Source organism: Ostrea edulis, chromosome 10 (genome assembly GCF_947568905.1).
Source record: "Ostrea edulis chromosome 10, xbOstEdul1.1, whole genome shotgun sequence".
In the NCBI taxonomy this organism is placed as follows: domain Eukaryota; kingdom Metazoa; phylum Mollusca; class Bivalvia; order Ostreida; family Ostreidae; genus Ostrea; species Ostrea edulis.
The window spans coordinates 10,756,154-10,779,352 of record NC_079173.1 but is presented as its reverse complement, the minus strand read 5'-3'; the positions used below and the strand labels follow the sequence as shown (position 1 = coordinate 10,779,352).

The following is a 23,199-nucleotide window of genomic DNA, read 5'->3' as shown; positions in this document are numbered from 1 at the left end:
CTATGATACAATGATTTCCCTATTATCCACAAGTAATTTTCATACATCTATGAATTAGCAGTTTTCTTACACTGTTGACGTTTAAAATCTGTCATTTCAACAAGTTTTTATTAATTTTCATTATTCTGTTTAACGAAAATGTGTGATTATTTTATGTTGATATATACTTCTGTTTTTGTATGTCTGACATCTTTAAAAGGGTGGCGACATATACATTTTCTTTGGTTATTGATTAAATTAAACTATATTCAGTGGAAATTAATACAGTTTTTCCACTTGTAACCATTAATATTGATAAATCACATGAGGATCGATCCACCTTAAGTAAAATTCTAAAAAAAAAAAAAAAAAATCTACCAAATACATTGTACGCTTAGTGTATGTGCATTTGTGCGAGAGAGAAAATCAGTTGCTAAAATGGAGGACTGTGTCATTATTCTAAGGGCCCAATACAGCCCCTTAATGTTTTGAAGCAAAGTTTACTTTATTTTGATAAAATTATTAGCAGGCATGGGATCTTCAGAAATGATGAGAAGATGTTGGAACCTACAAACTAGGATCAAGGTCATTATGACGCCAGTTTTACTAAAGGAAATTTTTTTTCAAAATCAAGGTCTTTGTGATCTAGATTTTTAAATAAAATTAAAATTGGTATGAACTTTGTGCAAGGGAGTTATTAATGTGGAAAAAAACAGCAGTACTCAGAAAAAGCCCACTTTTATACAGCCAATACTTTGTTTGGGAAACTTTATAATCGGCAGATTATGATCATATCTTGTTCTGTATTGTATTGATGTATGTGTATACCTTGGAGATAATCTGATAGGTACTGTCCTGTATATGTGCGATATGAGTTTTATTGATGTGTGTAGTCAGATGGCTCGTTAAGAGTTAATGTTTCTATTTATTATACCCAACTTGAAATAAATATCATGTTAATTAAGGAGGTAATCTACATTGTCATAATGGCTGACTTCCTTTTAAAACATTGAAAATATAAATATCAGCAGTGTTTGTCTATTCATTTAAAACATTATCGGCTAGCTAAGTAGCTCAGTAGGTAAGCACGTCAACTGTTGAACTGTAGATTGTGGGGTCAAGTCCAGCAGGGGTTTTAAATCTTTTTTCAGATTGCATTTTACTAAAACTGCATTTTTTGACTAAGTAAAGTATATTTGAAAGTTTTCAATTTCAAAATATTGTTGTACATATCCTCCACTTTTCATCCATATCAAATTTCTCTTGTGTAGCATACCTCCTTAAGGAGGATTTTCTATCCGTTCTTAACTGTGGAGGAGCAGACCACACTGGAAACACTTGGCTACTGAAGATGGCCAATAAGAAATTAAAAAAGAAATGGGTTGCTACATTACATTACATAGGTCCCCCCCCCCTTTTTTCCATTGTTGAGATCCATAGATTCCAATGATGGAGAAAAATAGAGGTTTCATTATAGTGGTTTACAAAGATTTCTTTTTACAGTGTTTGATTTCTGAAATTCAGATCATGCTAGTGGATGAAGATGAAGAAAAACCAATCAAAATAGAGACAGTGGAGGATGTTAAGCCAATCAAAATGGATAAAAGTGACACAGATGTGGCTGGTGATATGTTAAATGAGTTAGAGGCTCTGATGAATGACCCAGCCCCAACACGGCAAGTGTAAGGGATCTATGAATCAACTTCTACATATGTATTTGAAAATCCTGATGAAAGTTTGAAAAGAATGTTTGCAAATAAAGAAATGTTAAAAAAAAATTTGCATCTATTTTGTGATGTTTGTTTAGCAATTCATGACAGTTATAGTGTAGTGACAGATTTGTACGTCTGTTTGTTCACAGTTTTGGCAAATTTCACAATTTCATGATCAATTTTGATCAACATTTGGAATAGAACTTTTTTTTTAGGACCCCGCCTAAGACGGGAGCCCCATAATGATTAGTCTATGCAAGCATGTGTCCGTGCAATAACAGTTTTCTCCTAGACTTTTTGGGCTACCCCTGCAACCTTTGAGTTAAAAAAATATATGTAAACTTATATCAATGAGTCATAGATCAAGTTTAAGTTTGGGCTTGGTTGACGTTTTCTTAACAGAGTTATGGACCTTGAAATAATGCCACGAGGTGGGGTCCTATTATGATGCTTGCCATCACAATGAATCTTTTTTTTTATTTCACTTTTGTATTATCAAGTTTGTAGAATCAGTTGAGATATTGATAATTCTGTTCGATGGAATCTTGTATCAAAGAAAGGCGTTAAAAATGTGTTTTAGAATTACAAACTTAGCATGAAATACCATCTGAAATTATGATATTTGATTCATGATTTCATGTCTTTTATTTTGAATCCATATTTTAAATAGTATATATGTATCTTAAACTTACATATTAATTGATTTAACTTTTACCTGTTGTATGATTTATTCACAAAGAAGCACAGTCATAAGTTTATTCTTAGATACTCTGGGTAAATTAAGTAATATGATTAGTAATTTTGCATTGACACTGATATGAACGTATTATGTTGATAATCTAAATAAATAGCAGTGACAAGAACAAGGTGCAGCTCTGCCTGCTTCTTTGTCTGCACACCATGTGGCACTCATACTAAGTGAATTTTTAAAAAATTCATTGAGTTCATGTGCATTTGAATTATTTTTACTTGTAATGTTATCATTGAGGGCTTTGCATGTTCTTGTCAGTCAAAATACCTGGCAATACAACACCTTCATTTTGATGGCACATGGCCTTCACAGTCTTATCATTGTGTCTGGATTTTTAAAAGTCTTTTTGAAGAAATCATGATGCCCATTTGGATGAACAAGTACCTGTAATATTAAAAGAATCTAATTTTTGTTTTAGTAGGGAGAGAGACAAACAAAAAAACAGAAATCGAAGTCGCGATCGAGACAGAAGTCGGAGCCGAGACAGAAGTCGGAGCCGAGATCGAGACCGAAGGTAACAAAATCATGTTGCCTTGTTCTAAAAAGAAATGTATATATTTAAACAATATAATGCTTTTTTGTTGTTTCATTGGGTAATGAAAGTAGCAAGCATTACAGAAAAAAAAATCATAACCCTAGTTAGCGGGTTTTCTGCAGATCACAGTACTAGATAAATTTTTTTGTATCATTGAAAGGAGAAGAAGGAGTAGGTCTAGAGAGAAGTCGAGATCAAGGAGTCGAGACAGAGATAGGCGAAGACATAAATCAAGGTCACGCGAAAGAGATGACAGGCGACGAGAACGACGGAGGTCTAGGAGTCGTGACCGAGACAACAGGAAAGGAAGACAGAGGAACAGAGAGGAATTTCCTATGAATCCTGAACCGGGAAGGGTAGGTGATGTTTGTGTTATGCTTGATTTAATTCTTGTATTGTAATTGATTCAGAGAGGGTTAGACCCAAGTATTGCAGTATTTTCAGTTGTTCGGAAGAGTATTTTTAATTTGTACATTGAAAGCAGGGATTTTTTAAGACCCATTTTAGGTCCAAACATCGGCACTTTCCCCTCCCAAAAATTTCCAATTATTTCCCAATTTAACTTGCACTTTTCCCCATACTAAAAACTGGCAAAAACGTATTTGTTTAAAAATAAGTTCAATGTGAATAGTTTATGTATGACATGACAAAGACGCATCAAATCTAGATGATTTAGAAAGAATTGTCGAAAATTTTAAGAGCTTAAAGAAAAGAAAGTTAAGAATGTAAAGTAAAAAAAGAACGACATCAATTAGTGTTTGAATTCTTGTTTGATTTGATATATTTAGCATGTTTACTATAATGTCTAGGTTTTCGTAATTTGATCAAAATGATGACAATTTTTCCGAATTCGAAAGCCGCAGGACCCTTTTGAAAAATGTTGAAAAATCATTGGAAGGGGAAATATTGAAATACAAAGGAAAATTTAGGTTGTAGTTCTTGTTTAACATTGAGCTTCAGGGAATTAAACTTGACCCTTTTCCACTTAAAATTTACTTTTGACTTATTCGTACCAAATACTTTTGTCTATTGGTGTCAACACATCATAAACAAAAGCTTAGGAGCAAACTTCCTCAGGTGTTCTTCAGCTTCATTTCTTGTGTTATACAATGTATTTTATATGATATTCTTGTGTAACATACGACTTAATTCTTATGGTATGATTTTATTCTTGTTTTATGTTTGATTTCATTTTTGTGTTCCATATCATTTAATTCTTGCATTACTTTTTAAATGGGCTTGCCTGTGGTTTGACTTAATCCTTACTTCTCGAGGATTTTCTATCTCCGTTTTTTTCTTGTACAGATTTACAATGGACGAGTAACTACGCTTATGCAGTTCGGTTGTTTCGTTCAGTTAGAGGGCTTAAGAAAAAAGTGGGAAGGACTTGTTCACATATCACAGGTGAGGCTGCAAGGGAATTTCTCACGTAGCATATTGTTCATTTACTGTAAACGGGGAAATGATTGCGTAGGTCTTAATTTCGCTACGTTTGTGGTCGGGAATTTTTCCGCGAAATTAAGACAATCGCAATCATTTTGCAAGTGTGACACAATATGTTTTGAACAGTTACCAGTATTGAAATAAAATTTGAATTCTGCGAAAATAAAACCACTGCAATTAGCCCAATATGAAAAACCGCGGACTTTTAGCACCGCGAAATTAAAACCACTTACAGTAATAGGGAATTTCTCACATAGTATATTGATCATTTACAGGGAATTTCTCAAATAGTGTATTGTTCATTTAGTAATACAGGGTATTTCTCACATAGCGTATTGATCATTTACAGGATATTTCTCACATAGCGTATTGATCATTTACAGGGAATTTCTCACATAGCGTATTGATCATTTACAGGGAATTTCTCACATAGGGTATTGATCATTTACAGGGAATTTCTCACATAGCGTATTGATCATTTACAGGGAATTTCTCACATAGTGTATTGATCATTTAACAGGGAATTTCTCACATAGCGTATTGTTCATTTAACGGGCTTCAAAATTAACTTTTTCAAGCACTGGTCCATATCAATGTTTACCAGTCCATGAAGCAGAAAGTATTTTACTAGTCCATTCACTAGCTATCAAATAAAATAACAACACAGAATTATTTTTATTTAATCAAACCAAACATTTCACAGTCGCAAACATTTCAGTTTCTTGTACATAGAGTAGAAAAAAGGCAACCATGCTCTATTTTGTTTTCTTCAGAAGCATAGTTACAACAACTTCTGAGAAACATGCGTAACCCCTTTCACATGTGTGGAAGGTCAGGAAGTTACTGTCATGCAAATGCTTAACCATGCAGGTATATTTGGCCATAAGTTCAAACATCTAAGAGACTTTGACAAATTTGTTTCACTAGTCCACATGGACTTGTACCTTGGAAAGTTTACAACATGATTTTACTTGTCCTAGACTAACAGATATGAGCTAATTTTGAGCCTGGATATATGATTAAGCTATAAATTTTATAGCAAATTCTTTTGTTCATATCATTTGTTTTTCTCGTTCAAACTTTCTCGTGTTTTTTTTTTACAGTTAAGAAGAGAAGGAAGAGTCACAAATGTCAGTGATGTAGTGCAAAGAGGTCAGAAGGTCAAGATCAAAGTGTTATCTGTTAATGGCCAGAAAACCAGTTTGTCCATAAAGGTATGAATGTTAACAAATAAAGGTATGAAGGTTAGCAAACTTGTATGAAGGTTAACAGACTTGTATGAAGGTGAACACACTTGTATGAAGGTTAGCTAACTTGTATGAAGGTTAGCAAAGTTAACTTGTATGAAGATTAGCAAAGTTGTATGAAGGTGAACAAACTTGTATGAAGGTTAACAAACTTGTATGAAGGTTAGCTAACTTGTATGAAGGTTAGCTAACTTGTATGAAGGTTAACAAACTTGTATGGAGGTTAACTAACTTGTATGGAGGTTAACTAATTTGTATGAAGGTTAACAAACTTGTATGAAGGTTAACAAACTTTTATGAAGGTTAACAAACTTGAAAGTATGAAGGTTTTCAGACTTCATGGCATGAATGTTTATGTAAATAGAGGTATGAAGGTTAAGAAACAAAGCTTTGAAGGTTAACAGACATAAAGGTATGAAGGTTAACAAATGTATAGGTTAACAAACATAAAGATATGAAGGTTAACAAGCAGAAAATGAAGATCATGTGTTCAAATTAGCACAGCCAGTTCATGAAATGGTGAAAAAAAAGAACATAAGATAACAAAAGGACTGATAGTAGGCCATGATGATTAGTTACTCATGAGGATGTATTCATGAAAGTTGTTCAGCAGTACTTTTTAATTTTGTTTATGATGCATGTATTTGCTACATAACACGCACTTTTCATTGATTCACAGGATGTAGACCAGGAGACAGGTGAGGACCTAAACCCTTCAAAGACCAAGACTTTAGTGGGCGGGGAAATTCACAACAATCAAGTGGAGGCCAGGAACCCTGATCGCCCCTCCACCATGCCTCTGGTCGACCATGTCCCAGACATTGACGACGTGGGCGAGAAAAAGCGATATCAACGAATGTCTTCTCCGGAGAGATTCGAAATTCAACAGATGATTGCAGCTAATGTCATCGATAAGTCAGAGTTGCCAGATTTTGATGAGGAAATGGGAGTGTTGCTGAAGGACGATGATTCTGATGAGGATATTGAGATAGAGCTCAAGGAAGAAGAACCACCATTTTTGACAGGGCATGGTCGAGGTGGACTTGATCTTAGTCCTGTTAAAATTGTCAAGGTAACGTCAGTGCAACAAATTGCATGTATTATTATGTATTTTAGTTCTTTAACTGATTGAATATGTTTATTTTTTTTTTATTTTCGTGCCCTTGCTTTGAATGATAAAATTGGGCTTACGTGTACATGTGTGCATGCAGAAGAATTTGACTTTTACAATACTGTAGATTCCTTATTTTACGTGAGTATGATGAAATGACTCATATATGTCAAATCGCATGGACATGAATTCATGTGTACTCTGTTAATCAAGCATTCTTGCGTGAATTTTAATAATATAAAAATAAAAAGCAAATATTTTTATTTTGTGAGTGATACCAATCACGAAATTACGCGACAATAAATTCTTCGCATATATTTAGGAATCTACAGTACATCCTGGATTTCAAAATATCTTAAACTGACAGCTACTATAGATGCATATGGGGTTGGAATCTTTCTGAGTCTTCTAGTGTTAACTGACATTTGAGTGTAGGTCTCTATCTTGGTACATGATTTACAATGAAGCGAAATGTCGTTGAGTCGAATGCTGTCTGGCGTGTTTTGTACCGATTGTTAGGTGATTCTTGGCACACTGATTTTGACTATGGATAGCTCCGTTTACCTGATCAGGATGTAGGGCTCACGGCAGGTGTGACCGATCGACAGGGGTTGCTTACTCCTCCTAGGCACCTGATCCCACCTCTGGCGTGTCTAGGGGTCCATGTTTGCCCAACTATCTATTTTGTATTGCTTATAGGAGTTATGAGATTGATCACTGTTCATTATCTTCACCTTTCATGTTCAGAAAATGATCTATATATAGCTGATGAAGTTCGTGTGATGATTTGGGACAGTGTAATGTTAATTTTGTCACAGAAAAAAAATTGTTTATAAGTAATCTACGTTGACTTACTTGGAAAACCCAGGACTGAGACTGAAAACAAAGAGTTAGTTAAAATGATATTGAAACATTATCTGATTGGGAGTTACAACAAGAAAGATATTGAAACTGTTAACTATCGAGAACCTTGCTCTATAAACAATACACTGTAGATCACTTTTATTTGGTGAGACCTTATTTCGCGATGATACAATAATGTCTTTTATTCATGAGACGTACCTTTTGCAAATCATTATCGATTGCCCAAGTCTTCAATTTATTCATGCGAACTAATTTTTCGCGAATGACTTGTCTAGTGAAATTACACATAAATAATTCTCGTAAAAATAAAATGTGATTTACAGTACATGTAAATAAAATAAAATTTGATGTCATTTGCATTTACTGTGCTCCTTTGAATTGAAGAATCCTGATGGATCGCTGTCACAAGCCGCAATGATGCAGAGTGCTCTCCAAAAGGAGAGGCGGGAACTGAAACAGGCACAGAGAGAGGCTGAAATGGACGCCGTGCCATCAGGACTGAACAAGGACTGGATTGATCCCATGCCAGAGGGTACTAAACTGTCAAACCATCAGTCTTCTCTGTATCTATTTTGTGGTGTGAGAAAAATTATCATATTTGTGGTGACTGCATTTCGTGGTTGAAGCTGTCATTCGCTGTTGTAGTTCAGTTTCTCATTTGCTCTTAAGAGGATTTGAAATGATGGGTATGTGTGCCATGTAAATTGAACTCCTACAGAAATTGATGATTTTACAGTTATGAAATAGATCTGATGAATCATTGTCATACCAGCTGCTTAATTTCAAAACTTTGAAAAATGGTTTTTGGACACTCACATCTTTTCAAGTATTTAAAATTAATGAATCACAGAAAATATCCATAAAGAGGTATAATACCCTTGTTTAAAGTCAGTATTTCGCAAATTCTGTGGTCGTTATAATGGTCTAGTTTGCCATTACAACATACCATTGGGTCAAATGCTGTTTGACTTGTTTCATACTGATTGTTAGGCCGTTCATGGCATACAGATTTTGACTACGGATAACTCTGTTTACTTGTTCAAGATACAGGGCTCATGGCAGGTGTGACCGGTCGACAGGGGATGCTTACTCCTCCTATGCACCTGATCCCACTCTGGTGTGTCTAAGGGTCCGTGTTTGCCCAAATATCTATTTTGTATTGCTTATAGGAGTTATGAGATTGAGTACTGTTTGTTATCTTTACCTTTCATGACACATGTCATGAGGTGGGTGTGTCATGAGATGAGCATGTCATGTGGTGGGCGTTTATCATTTCATCCCAACTCTTGTTCATAAACATTCTTTTCTAACCATAGCTTTCAATTTTGTAATACAATGGCATATAAATTTAAAAGTCAGGGTTGAATTAATATTATATATCGTACTTGAATCTAATGATCCGGCGATAACTGGTTACACACTTGATAATGAGCCGGAATTGCACATGCTTCCTGCTGGGTAAGCAGATTGAGCTGGAAAATTTTGATAGGCGAAGGCAGCTTCAAGCTAGCATCCTTGGAGATCGTAGTATCGAGAGTGGCTTATTCTAAGACATAATGTTTTTAATTTATATACACTGGTGAAAAAAACATGATTTGTAAATGTGTTGGTCATTTCTATGCCAAATAATGTTTATACAATAGAAGGTCAACATTTGCATTACTATACTGTAGCCGGGTCACTCAATTCTTAATCAGCATGTCACAGGGTACTCCTGGCTTAGTTTGATTCAACCGGATTTTATCAGAATCAATTTTGCTATTTATAAATGAGCCATTTCTAGCAAAAAAGACTCTTATCTTATCAAACAACGTTTTTCAAAAAACTTCATAATGAAAAAACGTGACATCCTTTTTTTGCATACTTATAAAGAAAAAGGTGACGGTTATCAATCATGAGTTGGTTGTCATCTTTGATTGCCTGTAATATTTTAACGACAATTAATATTGCTCTAATATTTTGAGGGATTGTTCTCTGTAGGTCACACTTTAGCAATAAGATACTTAAGGGGTCATCCATAATTGTCAACCATTTTCCAAAGCGTGCAAAAGGCACGCTCGGGGGGAGGGGGTAAAAAATCGACAATTTTACCGTACGCTCTTTTTTTCTCTTCCGGATTTATTTCATAAAAGTATTGGTCATGTTACAAAAGTGTAATGCTTATAAAAAAGACGACAAGATAAGACAGAGACATCTTTATTTTTTTCTATAAAAATCTATTATGTACACAAGATTTGCACATTTATAAAACATATCATTCATATATAACAAGAAATAGGGGTACCAATATTACAGAACTCATTGTTTGAACTAAATTGCTCTTAAACTTGATTGTCGATCTTCTTGTTGGGAATTTAAAAATGGTTGATGTACACTTTTTGAGGGGGTGGGGGAGGGTCTCAAAAAGTGTGCTTTTTGCACACTTTGGAAAATGGTTGACAATTATGGATGACCCCTAAGGGCCCTTATTGCTAAGAATGGCTCAATTATGCTGTACCTTTAAATGATTTAATTAGCTCATCAAAGCAAATATTGATAAATTTGTACTAAGTTAAATGTACTTGTATATAATGAAAAAGTTTCTTGAACTAAAATACTTCCATTGATAGTAATTGTGATAAAAGATACTGGTCTTCGACATATTATTTTAAAATGTTTGTGAATACTTCAAAACAAGTTCTACATTTACATGTATTATGCATTGGATTGTAAATTGTAACTGATGTATGTGTGATTATGTTACAGGGGGAGACAGGAAGTTAGCCGCCCAGATGAGGGGCGCTGGAATGGCTCCAGCAGACTTACCGGAGTGGAAAAGGCACATTACTGGGGGTCAGAAGGCCTCCTATGGAAAGAAGGAAAAGAAGTCACTCTTAGAACAGCGGCAAAGTCTGCCCATATATAAACTTAAAGATGAGCTAGTCAAGGTAAGCAATTGTGACCATGGATGAAGAATTCGGAGTTTCTTTTTTCAGCGGTTTTAATTTTGTAATATAAGATAGCAGCATTTGTTCATGCATTGTCTCTTCAATAATTAGCTCATCTAAGATAATGCTTTTCTGATCACCTTTTTGTCCAGCGCCTCTCTGTCATCCGTCTGTCCGTCTGTAAACTTTTTAACATTTTTGATTTCTTCTCCAGAATCACAGGGCCCATTTCAACCAAACTTGCCGTAAAGCATCCTTGGGTAAAGGGGATTTAAAATTATTTAAAGGAAGGGTCACACCTTTCTCAAAGGGGAGATATCCCTAATTTGTGGGGATTCAAGTTTGGTAAAATCATAACCCCATGGGACTAGGTTGGGGTCAAACTTTGTCATTGGGATTAAAGAGGGTAAAAGTCTTCTGACTAAGAATAGCAGAATGAAGGTGAGCATTGTGGCCCATGGACCACATGTTAAATTAAAATGTAGATTTGACTTTGACTCTTTGATGATGTAACTTTTTAATGCAAATTCTAAGGATTTCGAAGATATATTTATGTTTAATCAAAATCCACATTATAACTTTTATATATAGCAGGTAATTTTGGCAAGTTGGAAACAATGGCTGCTTTTGGCATATGAGAAAGATTAGCTAAAAATAAAAGCACCAAAAATTCAATTCATATGAATCATATTTACATAAATCGGAAAATGTATAAAACTCCACATCAAACTATATTTATGAGAGAAGTCCGTCAAATATTCCCAGCCGCATAATTTATCCAATATACGATATGGCTATCAGTTACACTTGTATTTCTTTTGAAAATCATCTTAGATAAAGTTTGTTTACTCAATTAAAACATTTAGGTGTGTGCTAATGACCTAGTTTAAAAGTAAACTATGTACATGTGCATCATATGTACCAACATGTAGAAATTTCAGCAGCACCAAAGGTCAACCTGTTCCTGGATTAAATGAATCTTGTAGACTGACATGCATTTTTTTTTCTATGCGTCAATTTTAGGCAGTTTCAGACAACCAGGTTTTGATTGTCATTGGGGAGACGGGGTCCGGGAAAACCACACAGATTACACAATACCTCGCCGAGGCTGGTTACACAACGTCGGGGAAGATCGGCTGTACGCAGCCACGACGAGTCGCTGCCATGTCGGTAGCTAAGAGGGTATCCGAAGAGTTCGGTTGTCGGCTCGGTCAGGAGGTAAGCGTTAGAGAAAATCATGGCCTGGAAAGACTACTTTGATGTGAAATATTCTGTATAATCTCGAGAGTAACTTACAAAGTGCATGTACTAGAAAAGATGTAAAAATTTTATTATGGTATGCAAGAAAAGTTTTGATTTGTGTTATTTTTGCCTATAGAAATTTGAAAATGATATTTATATCTGAATTCACTCAAAGATGTTTTTCACTACATTAAAGTAATGGCTTAATCTACTTTCATTCAGTTTCTAAAATCTCATAGCGAAAAACAGGCGAAATTAAAACGGGCAAATTTTACACATGCAGAGGCCTGTGAATTTGATGAAAAATAAAGTGGATGATTTATAAACTGTTAACCCAGTGCATCGTGATTATATATGGAGATCTTTGATTGTTACACAGCTTCCACAATACTTTGTACATTCTGACATCAAAACGAATGTCATGATGGTTAAGGTGGCTCACTGTACCCAGAAATAGTTTCTCAAATCAGTATTTGACTTTTCAATGATTGACCTTTGGCTGACCTTGCAAAGGAGACATAACTCGTGGCAAATTGTCATATTTTCTTTAGAAATACATGTAGTTTGCAATTTTGGATGTCTTTCAAACTTTTGTGTAGAGTTTAATCTGCCATCTACATGTATATGTTTATTGATGGGCCAGCTATTGATAGTTAATGTGCTTAATTGATTTCTCTTAAATCTTGAGACATTTACAAATTTATGTGCTCTGTTCATCCCCAATATGAACTCTGAGGAAGAAATGTGATATAGCAAATAAATGTACATTTATGAAGTATCCACTTGATATTTATACAGTGTGGCAAATAAAAATGAAAAAAGTTATATATTCACAACGCCATGGTATTATAAAGATAAGGAGCACAAGTAATTTCATCAGGTTCTGTAGTAGGTAATATACGTGCTTCATAATTTTTGTTAAATTCATAAAAATTTATAAACCATGCACATGTGCCTTATTTATGAGACAGAAACAAAATCGATGTACTAATATTATATTTTTGGTTTTGGGTAGGTGGGTTACACAATTCGTTTTGAGGATTGCACGAGTCCCGAGACGAAGATCAAATACATGACAGACGGAATGATGCTGAGAGAATGCCTGATCGATGGCGACCTGACGCAGTACAACATCATAATGTTGGACGAAGCTCACGAGCGTACTATTCACACTGACGTGCTGTTTGGATTACTGAAAACGGTAAGGGGGCCACCATCTTCATGGACTGTTCCAATGCTTCATGCATATGTCAAATACTTATACTGCATAAAACAACAGTGTAAGCTGAGGAGTTGTAAAGATGTACATTTTAAAAAGGCATTCGAAAAACAGAAACTCAATAATAGAAATAGAAAAACTCTGATGCTAACAAACTATCGATCTATCTCGTAAAATACAGTAAAACATGGTTACAGCAAACATGCTTATAATGAATTCATGCTTACAGTGAAGTGATATTTAATGCCTGTAGTTTTACAAACTTATTAGATGTAACGAATTATGTTTATAACAAATCTAATTGTTTGTCCCCAGAACTTTAAGCATGTTTTATTTATTATAGATATAATGAATTATGTTTACAACAAATCTAATTGTTTGTCCCCAGCACTTCACTATAAGCACGTTTTATCGGATATAACAAATTACTTTTATAACAAATGTAATTGTTTGCTATAACCATGCTTAACTGTACATGTATTTTTCGTTGCCAACACCAAAATTTGGAGCCAGTAAAAAATACAAGAGATTAAATTTATGTGACATATTCTTACAACTAGTATCACATATGTGGGTAGATATGATTTGCTGTGAAGTTTCTGTTTAATGCATGATTTTTGATGTTTGAATGACAGGCTGTTCTAAAGCGACCCAAACTGAAGCTGATTGTGACGTCCGCTACTCTGGATGCCGTCAAATTCTCCCAGTACTTCTTTGAAGCTGTAAGTTCTTTATGGATATATTACGGATATATTTTCTTCAGTATCTAGCTGCAACATGGCTGATTAGATTTTTCAACATTTTTGTAAATTGCCTTTTGCGTGAAAACAGGCCTGGAGGTTATAAAAGTTTTTTGAGCATGTTTTCATGCTCAAACTCGAACTCTGTGCTCTAAATCGTATTCATGCTCAAAAGTGAAAGTTATAAAAATATTATTCTCATACTCAAATGGAGTACATGCTCAAGATTTTTCGAGTATGCTTCGGAACTTGATCAGAGTTGTACTCAAAACAAACATGGCGGGGTTTGAGTATGAGTATGGTAAAAACTTTATAACCTTCAGGCCTGAATGAGAAGTAATTTAACTCCGAACACTACTGTCAGTAGTTTAGACCTATGAAATTGAAGATTGAGTATACTGTACCGGTAATTGTTCTCTCTGTAAGCAGTTTTTACATCAGTCACAGCTTTTGAATTATACAAAACACTCTTAATAGTTCATCAACTGAAAGGTCAAGGTAAAAATTGAGTTCAAATTGAGGTCTTGGTAAATTTTACCTCAATAGGACTTGACCAGAGTTGGGGAAATGGTGTTTCCCAAAGTTTAACACATCTCATATTACACACAATGGACTCATTTTTTATCCATTTTTTGTAGCCAATTTTTACCATCCCGGGAAGAACCTACCCAGTTGAGGTTCTGTACACGAAGGAAGCAGAGACAGACTACCTCGACGCCTCGCTGATTACAGTCATGCAGATTCACCTGATGGAACCGCCAGGTACCACCTTTCACCAGTTCCTAGGGTGAACTTCTCCAGAGAAATCAATAATTACACCCGCCTTTCACCATTTCCTAGGTTGAACTTCTCCAATGAAATCAATAATTACATTTCATACCGCCTTTCACCATTTCCTAGGGTGAAATTCTCAAATGAAATCAATAATCACATTTCACTATAATGACATTTGCAATCTTCAAACAAATTTTTTATTTAATTATGTTATTATCACATTCCTTTGAAATTTTGTTATTATCACAATTTTTTTTTTGATGTGAGAGATACAGGTATTTTCGTGGGAGCTAAATTTTTATACCCCCTGCAAACCAAGTTGGGGGGGGGGGGGGGGGGGGGGAGGTGTGTGTTACTGGAATCATCTTGTCTGTCTGTTTGTCCGTAGATATCATTTGTCCAGAGGATATCTTTAACACCAATGAACAGATTTCATTAAATCTTTATGTATATACATGTATATATGAAGATGTGCACTTGCTATTTTGATGAGATGTTTTAATATTGAAGGAATGGATATTTTTCTTCCATTTGAGGGGGTATTGTCAGTTTCCAGAGTATATTTTAAAAACCAATGAACAGATTTTATTGAAATTTTGTGTATATATTATGCATCACCCTTCTCCAAGGGGCAATATTAGTGGAATAACGAAAATACATTGACAAATTTTAGAAATCAATTTCAATTAAACTTGGTACAAATCATCCTTGGGTGAAGGGGGTTCAAGTTTGTTCAAATGAAGGGCCATGCCCCTTTCAAAGGGGAGATAATCACAAAAATAGGGATTTAAGTTTGTTAAAATCGTGGCTCCTGGGGTTAGGGTGGGGCCACAACAGGGAATCAAAGTTTTACATGGAAATATATAAGAAAACATCTTTAAAATTTTCTCAAGAACCACTGGGCTAGACAAGTTCACACAAATTTACTTGGCAGCTTCCTGAAATATGGAAGAGAAAAAAATTGGAAATGTAAATATTGTACAGGGTTCAAAATTACCTCATGTCCATAAGTCCAAGAATATAGTAAAAACATGTCTTATCCGCATGGACTAGCAAAAATCCAGATATTAAAATTGAATTGGTTAAGATTTTAGCAAATTCTTCAAGTCTTTTAGATGTTTGAACTTATCATCTGATACCTGCTTGATTAAGCGTTTGTGTGACAATGAAACGCTGACCTTTCAAACATGTGGAGGTTTATAAAAGGGGTTATGCGAGTCTCTCAGGGGTTATTATATGCTTCTGAAGAAAATGGTTGTCTTTTTCTACTGTAAATGTCGGAAGCTAAATTTAATTGCAACTGTCAATTCTTTGGTTTGTCAGATGAATAGAAATGAATTTGTGTTATCATTTTATATGATATAGAAGCCGGACTAGTGCTTGAAAAGGTTAATATGGAACCCCTGTTGTAACATAATTGTACATGTTGGGTAAAACTGATCTCCTTTATACTAAGAAATGTAATATGATGTACATTTACAGGTGACATCCTTCTGTTTTTGACGGGTCAGGAGGAGATTGATACAGCCTGTGAGACACTGTATGAACGGATGAAGGCCCTGGGGCCAGAAGTCCCAGAGCTGATCATCCTCCCTGTGTACAGTGCGTTACCCAGTGAAATGCAGACCAGGATATTTGAACCCACACCTCCAGGATCCAGGAAGGTAACCGTTGTACATCACTCGCTAGCTGTTGAATTCTATTTTATATTTGAAGATTGATTGATCGATTATTGTTTAACGTCCCTCTCGAGAATATTTCACTCATATAGAAACGTCACCACTGCCGGGCTACAAAATTTAGGCCTATGCTTGGCGCTTTTGGCCATTGAGCAGGGAGGGATCTTTATCATGCCACACCTGCTGTGACATGGGGCCACGGTTTTTGCGGTCTCATCCGAAGGACTGCCCCATTTAGTCGCCTCTTACAACAAGCAAGGGGGTACTGAGGATCTATTCTAACCCAGATCCTCATGGGACTATATTTGAAGAAAAGAAATCGTTGTATTTTTAAATGGCTTTACTCACCTGCAGATATGCACGTCAGAAATTTCTGCTTTTTAACTAACAATGGTTACTGTAGATTCTTAGATATATGTGAGGAATTTATTATCATGTAATGTCGCAAGAGGCATCAATTTTCTGTTGCTAAAATAAATACAAGTCTAGAACTCATGACCAACAGACCACACATGAATCCATGTTCCCACGATTTGACACATTTGAGTCATTTTGCCATATTAAGTACTATCGTAATATATTGAATCAACAGTATGCTAAGTTCTACTGTAAATACGTGAATTGAATACACAGATATGGAATTTTTAAAATACACTGTGTCTGTGTGTCAGATGTACAATGTATATTCGTTTATTTACATGCATTATTTTTTTATCAGGTAGTCATAGCTACTAATATTGCGGAGACTTCCCTAACCATTGATGGTATTTATTATGTGGTGGATCCAGGATTCGTGAAACAAAAAGTTTACAACTCTAAGACTGGCATGGATCAGCTGATCGTCTCGCCTATATCTCAGGTATGGCCTGATTCTACTGTATAACAAGTGCTTCCTGCCAGGTAATAATTTTGGCTTAGTTTAGCAGTTTATAATGTTAATGATAATACTTTATTTCAAGAAGGCGACCTGGTTAGTGCATGCAATATTCTCTTCCAGAGCCTTCCAGTTGATACAGACAAATATATTCACAAAGTAAATTGATCATTTAAAACAGAGTCTCAAAAGTATAAACACCTGAGTATGTAACGAAACTTATTCTATATCACTTATTAAAAATCAATTATCAGTAACAAACAATCACAAAGTCTGATATTCCAGATTGCAATTAAAAGACATGAGTGTTTAGAAATTCAAATAACTCAACAAGGTAATGGGGAGTGAAACCATGGAAAAATTTGAATAATAAAACATTAAACTTTGTGTAATCCAACCAGGTCATAAATTCTGTCAGCCAACCAAGTTTTTCAAATAATGGTTTAGAAGAGGAATCTGGACTTGCATCCAGAATTATCCCTACAGCTTTTTTTTTTGTAACTTAGATATTCTTTCCATACCAAGTTTGGATGTATTATCCCAAATAGTCAAGCAGTAGTTAATAAACAACCTCCGAAACCCCCTTTGGATCCGCCACTGTATTTCCATTTCCAGGCTATATCCGTTATCTCCTGTAATGTAATATTTGTGGAACATTACAACTGAATTTTTATTGATATGAAAATTTAAAAAAAATATTATCTGTACATGTATGCATCATATGAAATTTTAATGTCTATTTAAAATATGATATTAAAATTAATTTGAATATCAATTTTGATTATAGAATTGATAGGAAATGAAATTGATAAACTGTTTATTTCAATTCCCAGGCTCAGGCCAAACAAAGAGCTGGTCGGGCAGGACGAACTGGTCCTGGGAAATGTTATCGTCTCTACACTGAGCGGGCATACCGAGATGAGATGCTGCCGACCAACGTCCCCGAGATTCAGAGAACAAACTTGGCCAGCACTGTTCTGTCTCTGAAGGCCATGGGTATAAACGACCTCCTGTCCTTCGACTTTATGGATGCTCCTCCAATGCAGACCCTGATATCTGCCATGGAACAGCTCCATGCACTCAGTGCTCTGGACGATGAAGGTCTCCTAACAAGGCTGGGAAGAAGGGTAGGCTTCAGAAGATTTTTTTTAATAGTTGAATTCATTGAAAAAGTTGATTTCTTGAAAAATTCTTTGAAATGAATGATTATCAATCTCCTTTTTTGGTTATTACTTCAATCTAGTAATGGATATACTATATTTCAAAAGATGGAAAAGATATATACCACTTTAAACGGCAAATATGGGTACCGGTACTCTACTTTCATTTTCAAAGGCCATGGGAACATAGATAGTTTGTCTCTTCAAGGTGAAATTATTTAAAAATAAGTTGATAAACGATGAAATCCAAGACTATTGCAGGAATATGCATAGGTAATAAATAACTTGCCATCAATTCCTTTTTGCATAAATCAGGCCAAAATTTGCTTTTTTGCAGTTAATAATGGGTACCGATACATTTCATAAAGATTTTTTAAAAATACATTTTACAAGTGACTGGGAAAATTCATGGTTTTAATGATAAAATTACATTTTAAAAAAAAAAGCATTGTACCCTACATGTATAATGATAAATACACATAATAATAGATATACTTACTACCAAAACTTTTAATTTCATGATCACTGAGGTAGAGGTGCTGACTCTAAGGCAGGGCCAAACTTGGTATATGTAGAGTGTAATGATATGTGTAAAACATTTATAAATGATATCTTCTTTAATGCTATATGGATACTAAATTGAAACTAAATGGATATTAAGAAGGAGTAGGTAGTTCTTTACCAAAATTGTAAATTTCATGATCCTAGGGGGTAAGGGTCTGGTTCCAGGGTGGAGCCCAAGTTCTTATGGTGATTATTGTCTTTATCATTTGAAGGACTTCTTGAAGTTTGCTGATATGGTATAAAAACTAAATACATGTACATGTTAAGGAAAAGCAGAAAAGGATGTACCAAAATTTTGAATTTTGCAACCCTAGGGTTTTGACTCTATAACTGTTCAAAATTAGTCTTTTTGCATTAATGTTACATAATGATATTATATTATGTAGAGCCTTTTATCAGTATACTTGGCACTTTTGAGGACATTTAAGTTTTAAAAACACATCTTGTTTTATATTGTGTACTTTTGCTAAATGTCAAAATTTACCTTAGATATTCAGAACAGGAAACTTTTTCTAGATTTCGTAGCCCTTGGGTCTAGTGATACTTTTAACTAATACTCAGGTGACCGATAAGGCCTGTGGGCCTCTTGTCCTGAGTGCACATCTTGGCACTTATCAATTTCCCTTGGGTGTCAACAGTAAGCCTGTTCCTTAGCATGGTGTATATTTAATTCTTTTATCTTCAGATGGCAGAGTTTCCTTTGGAACCCATGTTGTCCAAGATGCTGATCATGTCCGTCCACTTGGCCTGCAGTGACGAGATTTTGACAGTTGTCTCCATGTTGTCAGTCCAAAACGTCTTCTACAGACCAAAGGTAACAGTACTGAACCAAACTCTTTAGAGGTTTACTGCCAAAAAAAAAAAAAATTATTTCGCCAAACTGCATGTACTATCCCTAGGTCTTTTGAAAGTGAAAACAGAATAAAGCAGGTGTACTTTGAAAGTGAAAGTAGAATAAAGTACATGTGATGTATGTACAGTTTTTGTGATGAACTGAAGGTTATACATGTATCTGACAATACAAACATGTTAAGGTATTCAATGTATAACAAAGGGATAATAAGCAAGTGTGAAGGATTTAAATCAAATTACCGGTAAATATTTATTGTTAAATAATGATGAAAGTGAAATTTGCATAACTGGTACAAATGATTAGAAACTGAAACTTTAGACTTTGTTAAAGAGTTATCTGCCCTTTGTAAAAATAAGAAAAATCTAATTTTCTATAAATGTGTGTAGTAAGTGATTAATTTTATTTCATAATTTCATAAAGAGAAATTGTATGTAACTTTCTACTAAGACATTTGTATGAAAATATAATTTATTTTAAAGATATCTTAGTAAAACATACTCAGTCTTCCCGTAGACTTCAATGTAAAATTAAAGGTGAAATAAATCAAGCAGTAAACAAAACTTTCAAAATTCCTATGGTGGATTATTTTTATTTTACGAATCCTTGAAAATGATACCATGATTACTAAAATCCCATTATCCATTTACTAGATATAGAATATGGTCGTTTTACATTGAATACCTTAACTGAGGAATATTGGTTGGTACATATGTATGTACTGTATATGAATATGAATATACAAATTATTCATTTTCTCCCTCGTTTCTCTTCTCCGAAAATAAATCTTTTCTTGACTAATTTAATAGACAAAAACAAATGTTTTAGGTGCATTAAATTTGTTTCAAATTTGCATTAATATAATATTCTCAATATCATGACAACACTTTACAAAAGACACCTAAGTACTTGTAAATTGCATAATGCTTAGGAAGAGGTGGGAAGACATAAAAGTATGGCCTAACAATTTTTAACGAACATAACCAAACACAGACCTGGAATGCTATTTATATTGAGCACTTGATCCATTGCGCATGAAATGATTTTTAAAAATAGATGGATCTTTTAAATTTTGTAAAATTGGGATTTTAAAGAATGTAAAGAAATTTATAACTGTGAAAATGTAATACAATGATATGATGTATTTTGAATATGAAAATCTTTCCTGAAACATTGACTGAATACATGTATAGACGTGTATACTTTGAAATTGCAATGTTTAGCATTGATGCCTGAGATCTGATACCTTTATAGCATTGTTTAATTTGTCTAATCAGGATAAACAGGACTTAGCTGACCAGAAGAAGGCTAAATTCCACCAATCAGAGGGAGATCACATCACACTGCTGGCTGTGTACAATTCCTGGAAGAACAACAAGTTCTCCAGTCCATGGTGCTACGAAAATTTTGTACAGATCCGAACTCTGAAGAGAGCTCAAGATGTCCGTAAACAGATGTTGGGTATAATGGACAGGTAAGATATCTGTAAACAGATGTTAGCATAACCTACAGGTAAGATATCTGTAAACAGATGTTGGTTTTAATGGACAGGTAAGATATCTGTAAACAAATGTTAGTATAACCTACAGGTAAGATATCTGTAAACAGATGTTGGGTATAATGGACAGGTAAGATATCTGTAAACAGATGTTAGTATAACCGACAGGTAAGATGTCCATAAACAGATGTTGGGTATAATGGACAGGTAAGATGTTAGGTATAATGGACAGATAAGATTTCTGTAAACAGATGTTAGGTATAATGGACAGATAAGATTTCTGTAAACAGATGTTGGGTATAATGGACAGGTAAGATGTTAGGTATAATGGACAGGTAAGATCTCTGTAAACAGATGTTAGTATAACGGACAGGTAAGATATCTGTAAACAGATGTTAGTATAACGGACAGGTAAGATATCTGTAAACAGATGTTAGTATAATGGACAGGTAAGATGTCTGTAAACAGATGTTAGTATAACGGACAGGTGAGATTTCCACAAACAGAATTTGTGTATAATAGACAGGTGAAATGTTACCCATCAGCAAGAATAAAGATATGTTTTGGAAATATCAGAGTCTCCTTCAGTGATAGCGAATGATGAATTGTTTCGAGAAGCTCATCATTATTTCTGTAGACTATGTAATGAGAGGCATCACAAGGTTTTGACAGTCTGGGCAGACTTGTGTATATATAGTACACTGTACTCCTATAATACTACATACACAAGTTTGCTCAGATTGTGTCATAACCCTATGAGAAGCATAGTTACCTTTAATTAATCCCGTAATCAGAGTGAATATTTTCGTTATCAGAACCTACAGGTTTTTATTTTATTTTCAGACACAAGTTAGATGTCGTCAGCTGTGGTAAGAATACTGCTCGGGTTCAGAAGGCTATTTGCAGTGGGTTTTTCCGGAACGCGGCAAAGAAGGATCCCCAAGAGGGGTATCGAACCCTTGTTGACAGTCAGGTGGTGTACATCCACCCGTCCAGTGCCCTGTTTAACAGGCAACCTGACTGGTAAGGTCCATTTTGTCTGTTGGACTCGTATTGATAAAATTTGTTTCAGAATAAGTGCTGCCCTGAGCATGTTGATGCTGCTGTGTGCTTGTGTCTGTTACAGTGATATGATATTGATGATCACGTGATTTCTGTACTGGGTATACCGTAGATGTGCTATATAAGAATATGTGGAAGACAATTAGCAATGTACATGGTTTAGCGGTAGCTGCTTTCTGCGAAAGGCGCTAAATAGCATCCACAGCTAAATGCGATACGTTTTTCAGTATACAGGTGGTTTTTGGGGAGGGTGTGAAGTCAGAGTTACTCTTAACTGTTGCACAGAATGAAGCTTTTTTTAAAGATTTTCACACACAAAAGTCTCTTACCAAATACATTAAGTGTATAAATGATACTGTTATCATATATCATATTGAGACTCTGAGAAAAATTGGAGCATGGGCAATTTTTTATATGCTCCTCTGAATTGAAAACTTTAGTGAGCTTTTCTTATCAATGTTATATTGATCACGTTTGACTTGTCCAGATTGATGAAGCCATTTTCAATCAGTTTTGGTATAAAATATTCTTAGTTTGAGAAATGGGATTGAAGTTTATTCAAGTGAAGGGCTATACCCACTTTCTAGAAGATATGATTTGGAAATAGGGTGATATGTTTACAAAAAATGTAGAACCACTTGGCTAGAAAAACAAAAATTTACGTATAAATGTATAATTTTTATTCAAGTTTGTTCAAACCATCACCCCTTGGACTATGGCAAGGTTACAAAAGACTGGGAAGGGGGGAGGGGGTACAGTTTTAAATTAGATTAAAAAAGAAAATCTTCCCTTTATCAAGGAACCATATGGATACAATTTGTGAAATGTATATTTGATAAGAGTCTATTTGCCCACCATAACTAACATTTGTAATTTTTCTTCAAAATTGTGTTTTATGCAATTATCTTGATAGAATGTTCTGTCATAGTGATAATGTCCTACAGACTCCGTTTATGTGGTGAAGATCT

General features: G+C 34.7%; 1 protein-coding gene across 4 annotated transcripts in view; it reads left to right on the top strand.

Moving 5' to 3' along the window:
- LOC125666788 (ATP-dependent RNA helicase DHX8-like) overlaps positions 1-23,199 on the top strand; it is a 32,113-nt gene that overhangs the window by 5,438 nt on the left and 3,476 nt on the right. For 2 of the 4 annotated variants that reach the window (XM_048900069.2, XM_048900066.2), the window contains exons 4-21: positions 1,504-1,661; positions 2,861-2,956; positions 3,138-3,333; positions 4,283-4,381; positions 5,524-5,634; positions 6,347-6,739; positions 8,027-8,174; positions 10,388-10,569; positions 11,593-11,787; positions 12,827-13,012; positions 13,666-13,752; positions 14,409-14,532; positions 16,027-16,208; positions 16,942-17,082; positions 17,931-18,224; positions 19,507-19,635; positions 20,949-21,145; positions 22,013-22,192. In XM_048900069.2, coding sequence (XP_048756026.2) covers positions 1,504-1,661; positions 2,861-2,956; positions 3,138-3,333; positions 4,283-4,381; positions 5,524-5,634; positions 6,347-6,739; positions 8,027-8,174; positions 10,388-10,569; positions 11,593-11,787; positions 12,827-13,012; positions 13,666-13,752; positions 14,409-14,532; positions 16,027-16,208; positions 16,942-17,082; positions 17,931-18,224; positions 19,507-19,635; positions 20,949-21,145; positions 22,013-22,192 — 3,098 coding nt within the window. The remainder of the gene's footprint in view (positions 1-1,503; positions 1,662-2,860; positions 2,957-3,137; positions 3,334-4,282; positions 4,382-5,523; positions 5,635-6,346; positions 6,740-8,026; positions 8,175-10,387; positions 10,570-11,592; positions 11,788-12,826; positions 13,013-13,665; positions 13,753-14,408; positions 14,533-16,026; positions 16,209-16,941; positions 17,083-17,930; positions 18,225-19,506; positions 19,636-20,948; positions 21,146-22,012; positions 22,193-23,199) is intronic. The other 2 variants (XM_056151909.1, XM_048900067.2) reach the window with 1 other exon arrangement.